The sequence below is a fragment of the Oncorhynchus clarkii genome, chromosome 4 (assembly GCF_045791955.1).
Source record: "Oncorhynchus clarkii lewisi isolate Uvic-CL-2024 chromosome 4, UVic_Ocla_1.0, whole genome shotgun sequence".
Taxonomy (NCBI): Eukaryota; Metazoa; Chordata; class Actinopteri; order Salmoniformes; family Salmonidae; genus Oncorhynchus; species Oncorhynchus clarkii.
In genome coordinates, this window is record NC_092150.1 from 61807177 (window position 1) to 61816380 (window position 9204).

At 42.0% G+C, this 9204-nt stretch overlaps 1 protein-coding gene across 1 annotated transcript; it reads left to right on the forward strand.

Moving 5' to 3' along the window:
• Window positions 1–1329: 1329 nt before the first annotated feature.
• On the forward strand, window positions 1330–8719 carry LOC139407765 (histone deacetylase 2). Its single transcript, XM_071151624.1, has 13 exons — window positions 1330–1500; window positions 2202–2314; window positions 2421–2538; window positions 2694–2768; window positions 4354–4492; window positions 4660–4801; window positions 5123–5215; window positions 5699–5807; window positions 6047–6187; window positions 6930–7038; window positions 7307–7437; window positions 7625–7768; window positions 7938–8719. The coding sequence occupies exons 1-13, from the start codon at window positions 1446–1448 to the stop codon at window positions 7973–7975; spliced, it is 1407 nt and encodes a 468-aa protein (XP_071007725.1). The 5' UTR covers window positions 1330–1445; the 3' UTR covers window positions 7976–8719.
• The last annotated feature ends 485 nt before the right edge of the window (window positions 8720–9204 follow it).

Sequence of the window (9204 nt, forward strand, 5' to 3'; positions counted from 1 at the left end):
TTGGCCCAGTGTCGTCCGGGTTCGGGTTTGGCCGGGGTAGGCCGTCATTGCAAATAAGAATTTGTTCTTAACTGACTTTCCTAGTGAAATAAAGATTAAATAAATAAATAAATAAACATGAGCACTCTGTTCTGCCACCTCTGGTCTCTTGGCCCTCCTGGTCTCATGGCCCCTCTTGGCCCTCAGCCCAGTCTAAGCTCTTCTCTGTCCTGGCACCCCAATGGAGTCCCTGTCCATCTTGCGAAAGCATCTAAAACCCTACCTCTTCAAACAGTATCTTAAATAAGCCTCCTTCCTCCTCACCTCGACCCCCCACCCCCATTAGAAATGTAACGAGTACATATGGGTGTCAAGAAAAATATTTGGAGTAAAAACTACATTATTTTCTTTAGGAATGTAATGAAGTAAAAGTTGTAAAAAATATAAATGATAAAGTAAAGTACAGATACACCCAAAAAGGACTTAACTCGGAGCGGGGTACCAAAATGCAATCATATCACACGCAATTTTACAATTTAGCCTATAAAATGATCATATCTCTTTTTTATACAGACTAGCTAAAACAATACTGAAACTTGGATTATGATAATTTGCTGGTAAAAAAAAGTGGAGAAGCAAAAACATATGTTCTGAATCCCCTATTTTAATTTGCCCAATGGGTCAGTGATTTCAGAGTTCCTGTACAGTGCAATATGAATGTTAATATACACAATAGACTGACTGGGGAGGTGATTTCCCACAGTCAAAGTCCCGCAATAAGAGCTATGACGCTAATATTTGTGTGAACTCTTCAAAGTTGTGTTCTGTGGTTGTCACTGAGTAGACTGATACCCCATTTCATGGATCCACAATCCATAGGAAAGGTTGTACAGTGCAATATGAATGTCCAACATGGTTGACTGGTAAGCTTTATGTGGCTCATGTCACAGTGGTTTCAAAGTACCGCAATAAAAGCTACGACACTAATATTTGTGAAAACTCTTCACAGTTGTGTTCTGTGTGTGTCACTGAGCATACTGATACCCCAATTGTATTGATCCACAATCCATAGGTAAGGCTGTACAGTGTAATATGAGTGAACAATTCACATAGTGGATTTACTGGTAAACTTAATATGGCTCATTTTACGGTGGTTTCAATACAATTCTGAAGTCTAATACATACACAGTGCAATGTCAACTGATTTTTGTTTTCTTCTAATTATTGTATTTTCTTCAATTTAAATAACAACATTCCAACTTTGTTTAGCATTATCTAGTCCAAATGGCATAATTCCTTTATTTGTACCCATTTGCATCACTTTCAATGAATAACTTTTATTTTGAAAGCAAACCGCAAACGCCTCTATTGTGGCTATTCCTTAATGTGAATGTCTCTATCCGCCACCAGGTTCATAAATACTACTTAAGTTTCGGCAAGCATCTCAAACAGATATCCGACTCAACATGGCTTACACCGTTGCAGGTGGAACCAAGAAGAAAGTCTGCTACTACTATGACGGTAAAGAAATGCATGTTCATTTAGAGTTTTCAGAATACGTTTCCAAGGCCAAACTAGCGCGTTTAGCTAGGGTGCGTGATGACAGCCAGTGCAATGTAATATCCATTCATTCTCTGAATAGCTAGGTACTATCGGCTAGAATCCTGACATGATTTGTTTTATGTCCCTGTTATGATCATGAAATAAGTTACGAGACGGTGTTCTAGAATCTAGATATGTCGGTAAGCTAGTGAACGTTAACCAGCTACTGTAGCTAGTGCTAGTTTAGCCGGCTTCACTCTTGTCGGGGCACATTGTGTGTAGCTAGCGAGTTTAGCCAGCCACAGCAATGTTAACATTTGTTGTAAAAGTAATTTTAAACAAGTAAACACGCTGTTGTGGTATTTTGTTTTTGTGACATTTTAAATATAAGCAGAAAGTTAAATTGATTTACTACCGCCAACAAGGGACCAGTGATAGCGTTGACAACTGATGAAGATGACGACACTAGCGGCTATTGCGCATTATCAGCGTTGCTTCATGCGCTAGTACTGCTAGCTAACTGACTGCATTGTCGTAGTAACGTTTAGTTAAAACAAAATAGAATTATGTGGTAGTAGAGGTACATTATGGTTAGTGCTGGAATGCTGTGTGAAACATCAACATTTCTCAAATATAGGCTCTGTTTTTAGTTATGGTCTTTTGTTCCTTTTTTTTAACAGGTGACATTGGCAATTACTATTATGGACAAGGGCATCCCATGAAACCACACCGAATTCGAATGACCCACAACCTACTGTTGAACTATGGACTGTACAGAAAAATGGAGATATATGTACGTTTATAACAAGATTTCAAGTCAAAAGGTTGATTCTGAATATGTAGGTATGGCTTTTTCTCTCTTTCGCCATGAAGTAGGCAATTGTTATTATTTGTTGCAGAGACCACACAAAGCCACTGCAGAGGAAATTACCAAATACCACAGTGACGATTACATCCAGTTCCTCCAATCCATACGACCAGACAACATGTCAGAGTACAGCAAGCAAATGCAGCGGTGTAAGTCGAGCCATAACTAGGGCCAGGAGTTGTTACTAACCTTGTGACTGGACCAGGGAAAACTACCCATACTTACCTAGTATTGGAAAAAAATATATGTATATTTCTTGATGGATTGCTTGAATCACTATTTTGTTTTGTTGTTTTTATCATAGTTAATGTTGGTGAGGATTGTCCTGTATTTGATGGGTTGTTTGAGTTCTGCCAGTTGTCTACCGGTGGCTCTGCTGGTAAGTGTATGCATACATACATACAAATATATTCCCATGAATACATACTTTTGGTCATGTGTTGTATGGGGTTGAGATCAGGGCTCTTTGCAGGCCAGTCAAGTTCTTCCACACCAATCTCGACAAATCATTTCTGTATGGACCTAGTTTTGTGCATGGGGGCATTGTCATGCTGAAACAGGAAAGGGCCATCCCCAAACTGTTGCCACAAAGTTGAAGCACATAATTTTCTAGAATGTCATCTTAATGCTACAGCATACAATGTTTCTTTACTGGAACTAAGGGGCCTATACTTCCAACCATGAAAAACAGCCCCAGACCATTATTCCTCATCCACCAAACTTTACAGTTGGCACTATGCATTTGGGCAGGTAGTGTTGTCCTGGCATCCGCTAAACCCAGATTCGTCCGTCGGACTGCCTGATGGTGAAGCGTGATTCATCACTCTAGAGAACACATTTGCACTTCCAGAGTCCGATGCTGTGGTAGCCATGCTGGTGTCACCAGCAAAACCCCATCACACCATCTCCATGCTTCACGGTGGGAACCACACATAAGGAGATCATCCATTCACCTACCCTGCATCTCAAAGACATGGTGGTTGGAACCAAAAATCTCCAATTTGGACTCATCAGACCAAAGGACAGATTTCCACCGGTTTAATGTCCATTGCTCGTGTTTCTTGGCACAAGCAAGTGTCTCCTTATTTGTGTCTTTTAGTAGTGGTTTCTTTGCAGCAATTTGACCATGAAGGCCTGATTTCAAGCAGTCTCCTCTGAACAGTTGATGTTGACATGTCTGTTTACTTGAACTCTGAAGCATTTATTTGGGCTGCTATTTCTAAAGCTGGAAACTACAGCAGTGGTAACTCTGAGGTTTCCTTTCCTGTGGCGGTCCTCATGAGAGCCAGTTTCATCATTGTGCTTGATGGTTTTTGCGACTGCACTTTCAAAATTCTTGAAATGTTCCTGATTGACTGACCTTGATGTCTTAGAGTAATGATGAACTGTCATTTCTCTTTGCTTATTTGAGCTGTTCTTGCCAAAATATGGACTTGGTCTTTTACCAAATAGGGCTATCTTCTGTATACCGCCCCTACTTTGTCACAAGACAACTGATTGGCTCAAAGAAATTCCACAAATTAGCTTTTAAGAAGGCACACCTGTTAATTGAAATGTATTCCAGGTGACTACCTCATGAAGCTGGTTGAGAGAATGCCAAGAGTGTGCAAAGCTTTCATCATGTCAAAGGGTGGCTACTTTGAAGAATCTCAAATATAACATATTTTTATTTGTTTAACACTCTTTTTGTTTACTATATGGTTGGAGCTGGAATGTGTTATTTCATAGTTTTGATGTCTTCACTATTATTCTACAATGTAGAAAATAGTCAAAATAAAGAACCCTGGAATGAGTTGATGTGCTGTATAGTGTATCTGTTAGGGTAACCCTAACCCAAATCTTTTTCTTCTCTCTCTACAGTTTTTCACCTGCAAACAGTAGAACTAGTCCCTATTGGTTCAGAAATCACAACACATGCTTGTGAAAATAGTGTAAACAAAAATGTTTTTCCTCCCTTGGCACAGCGGGATCGGTGAAACTCAACAGGCAGCAGACGGACATTGCGGTGAACTGGGCCGGGGGACTCCACCACGCTAAGAAGTCTGAGGCCTCTGGCTTTTGTTACGTCAATGACATTGTGTTGGCCATTCTAGAGCTCCTCAAGTGAGTTTGTGTTCCCAGATGGAAACCGGCTAAACCGTATGACTGCTACAATGAAATGCATTAGTGATGGTGATTTTCTTGTTGTTTTTTGTAGACCTCCTGATATATCAGCGTGTGTTCTACTATGCATGCCTCAGGTTTAATTCTTCACACCTCTTTGTTCCCAGGTACCATCAGAGGGTACTGTACGTAGATATTGACATCCACCATGGGGATGGAGTAGAGGAAGCCTTCTACACCACAGACAGGGTCATGACTGTGTCCTTCCACAAATACGGAGAGTACTTCCCCGGGACTGGAGACCTCAGGGTGAGTACTTGGCTTACGTCCCAAATGGCACTACTTTTGACCAGCAGAAGTAGTGCAGTATGTATAGATTAGGATGCCATTTGGGACGTAGCCCCATGTGTCACACTTCAATGTGAACTTCCTGGTGCTCTGTGACAGAGTGGCCCATTGATAGCTGGGTAGAGACTTTCTTTCCACAGTTATAGTTACGAAATAATCTCACTTCCATTATTTGTAGTATTTTGCTTGGGAAGAGCGCTTTATGATGGATGCAGTGTTTTAGTTATGGATTAGCAAGTGTGTAAACGTGTTTAAAATCCTCAATTGCCACTCTGTTCGTAGGATATTGGTGCTGGAAAAGGCAAATACTACGCTGTCAACTTCCCCCTGAGGGACGGCGTTGACGATGAGTCGTATGAGCTGATCTTCAAGCCTGTAAGTATGCACAGGTATTGCAGTGTTCAGTGCTGGACACTAGCGGGGCTGCAGGTAGCCTAGTGGATAGGAATGTTGGGCCAGTAACCGAAAGGTTGCTGGTTTGAATCCCAGAGTTGACCAGGTGAGAAATCTGTCCTTGAGCAAGGCACTAATTACTCTGGTCTAAGCATTTACAGTGAAATGGCATGTCAATGCGGAGCTATACGGAGCCCTCCGCATTGTTACAAAATCGGAGGCACACTGCAATGTGGTATGGAGCTCAATTTAGCCTCTGGAGGCGCAGCAAAAGCGTCACACGGAGCCTTCATCCACATTTTTGGGGTCAAGCATAAATTGGCTTTTACCCTACGAGGTCCGGATTCTGATGGTTTTCTGTTCTACCTGATAATACATTTTACACACCTGGCGACCCAGGTCTAAATTTATTCCCTGATTAGCGGGAAACAATGGAAGAAAACAAAGTGCTTTGTGTCTTGGCAGGTGATGGCCAAGGTGATGGAGATGTACCAGCCCAGTGCAGTGGTTCTGCAATGTGGAGCAGACTCCCTCTCAGGAGACCGACTGGGCTGCTTCAACCTTACCATCCGCGGTATGCTAATCGTCTTACATGTTTTTATGTGCGAGTCCATTTGAAACTTGTAGAGCTTAATTTGAACTGTAATGATTGAGCCAGCATTGGGAGTTGCACAGATAGTTTTTAGTCTGTCATTTATTAAACAGTAATGATCTAATTTTGTTCTTAGAGAAGCGTATTAGCCTGTTCTAAGCCCTCCATGCTGGTCCTATAGTTATGTGGTGTTTTGTCTCTTCGTGCTGCTTTTCCGTCAGGCCATGCTAAGTGTGTTGAGTACATTAAGTCGTTCAACCTTCCCCTACTAATGCTGGGTGGAGGAGGCTACACCATCCGCAACGTGGCCCGCTGCTGGACCTACGAGACGGCTGTGGCTCTGGATACTGAGATCCCTGACGGTGTGTTGATTAATTTTTTTCCTTATTCAAAATGCCCTATTTCCCACAATTTCGTGTCATTATTTTTTTAAATTTTAGGACGCTTTCCTCATTTCAGTGTCGATTGCCTAGATCCGTATAATGTAGTGAAAGTAGCAAGCCATTGAGGCTTGTCTACTTTTTTTAGTTAACTTAATACAATGTCTTCTCTTCACCGTTGACATATTGGCTGGGTCTCTAGAGAAAACGCTATAGCACTAGACGGGGGTTTTGTCCCCAATTGCACCCTATTCCCTACATAGTGACCTACTTTTAGCCAGTGCCCAATTTGTCCCTGTTCAAAAGTAGTGCACTATGTAGGGTTAAGGATCTGGTCAAAGGTAGTGTGTTACACAGGGAATAGGGTGCCATTTGGGACGCATCCAGGGATAGTCCTGGTCCTGACAGTTGTCTGCCTACAGGGAGCTGACTAAGCAGAATGTCAGTGGGCCACCAAGTGTGTGTGTGTGTGTGAGCGGACATTATCACAGCCTGTCAAAGGAGCCAGCTGTTTTCTTCATGGAATCTGGGACATTAATAGAACCCTTACCCTTTCCATTATATCTGCTCTCAAGTGGCGGGACTTGTATCGGTGTATAAAATATGTACCTGAAAGGGTTGACCTTCTGAAACTTTATTTTAGGTACATCGTAACCTTCATGTTCATCTTGGTGCTGGCCCTTTCGCTTATGTTTTCTTTTTTTTTTCTTTTTTTTCCCCCCAGAACTGCCATACAACGATTACTTTGAGTACTTTGGGCCTGACTTTAAGTTGCACATCAGCCCATCCAACATGACCAACCAGAACACGTTGGAGTACATGGATAAGATCAAGTAAGGACTGAGTCTGTCATGGACCATCAAATATAGCATGTCAGATGTATTCAGCTACTCCTAAGGAGTTGCATGTCATTACGGATGTGTGTGTGTGTGCATGGAGGTTGTTGCAGCTGCATTATTACTTTAAGAAATTGGTATTGTGGTAGGGAGTTCTCGTTGGCGCGTATGATTATCCAAATTTCTTGGAGCCTTCTCGTGTGCTTCTGCACTGATGTTTGTTACTGCTCTAAAGCAATTGCCTTTTGTGTGTATTAACCCATAGGCAGCGTCTGTTTGAGAACTTGCGGATGCTACCTCACGCCCCGGGAGTGCAGATGCAGACGGTCCCTGAAGACGCCATCACTGACGATACGGTGGATGAGGATGCAGAGGACCCCGACAAACGCATGTCCAGTAAGACACGCCTTATCTGACAAATCACACGACATTCGCTGTGTACAGTCTATCTACTGCTGTTATGCCATTCTCAATGTATCAGTGGCTGGATTTTCCACTATGGAATCCATTTTGGGCCCTATTGCCAGCAGCATGGATCCTATTTCCAGAAGCATCTGAATGTTGATTTCCTGTCTCGTTTAAGTCCGTGCTTCAGACAAGAGGATAGCCTGCGACGAGGAGTTCTCTGACTCTGAGGACGAGGGAGAGGGAGGAAGGAGGAACGAAGCCAATCACAAGAAAGGAACAAAACGGACTCGAGTTGAGGAGGGAGACAAAGAGAAAGTTGGTGAGTATTCAGAACTTGGTTACCCTGACTACAAACCTTTTTTTGTGAAGGACTTTCAAGAACACTTGCAATTCCCTTCATTTTAGATTGAGTTGGATGAAGAAAATAACCTAGAAATGTTGAATTGATAACTTGTACAATTTGTTAATTTGTGCTGTCTTCTGTACAGAGGTGGAGAAATCGAAGGAAACAAGCACTGAGAACTGACATAAAGGCAGCTAAGCGTAATTGTGGCACCCTGCCACTGTTTGTACAGTTTTAAAAGGAGGTCATGAATTCCTGTCAGCCCTCATTTGTGCAGTGCTGCAAGATCCAAAACAATTATGATAATCTCAGGGGGGGGAGTACAGACCATTGTAATCTCTCATCCTCCCCTTTATCACAATAAAGACTTCATCATAATTACTTGTCACGACCAGCTACTTATAGTTTGAGATGTATACGAAATTGTGCTTAATTAGAAGTAGTCACTAATGTATTCAGACACTGACTTCTGTTATGTTTTGGGGTGGGGAAACCGGCACACTTTCCAGTGTGAAGACTGAGCAGACTAGCAGTGCCTGATTCAGCCACATGGTGGTGCTGTGATCTCACCATGGACAGACCCGACTGTGGCAGCCAGGACAGCTAACTGTGGCTGATTCTACACCTTAGCGCCTGACTCCATACCAGAAGCGTTATATTTCTCATTGATCTGTAGCTGTACGTTCGTTGTGAAGACTTAGTTTCCTTTTGTGGACTGTAGCAGTGGATTTGTAGGATTTGCGGCCAACCTGGGTTTGCTGTACTTTCCTTTGATACCTTTTTGAATGCTTTTATATTTCAACATGCATTATCTTCTGAATGAGAAGTCTACTTGTAATTAAAGTATGTGTTTTTAGACCAGAGTATGTGGGTGTTCCTGTAGATATTTTGCATTTGCCAATTAAAAGCTTATTTTTAAAAAATCCTATGTGGTGTGAATGTATGTATTATAGTAGTTAGCGATTAGTTGGGGCTAAATATGTTAAATCAACCATGATCATTTAAATTATCTATAATACGATGGGGTTAATTGCAGAATCCCAATCACCTTTGTTTGCATGTACAGGAATGGTTCTGCCACAAACAATAATATACAGATGGACAATGAATTTGATATTTACACAGTACACATACAGTACGTACATAATGAACACCAGGATACAGACTCTACTATAAACATCAGACTACACTATAAACTGTTGAAAGAGGTACATCATATGCAAGCAGTGGCCAGAGGGAGTCTGGGATGTAACCTCTGTTGGTATTCCCCATGCCTTTGACTTGCCTGGTAGACCGGTCTTCTCCAGAGATGTCATCCACATGTTAGCTTGCATGACAAGTGCCATAAGCTTAGTTCAACTGTAGCCCTATCATAACCGAACCTAAAGATGATATACTGCATTCTTTGTAAA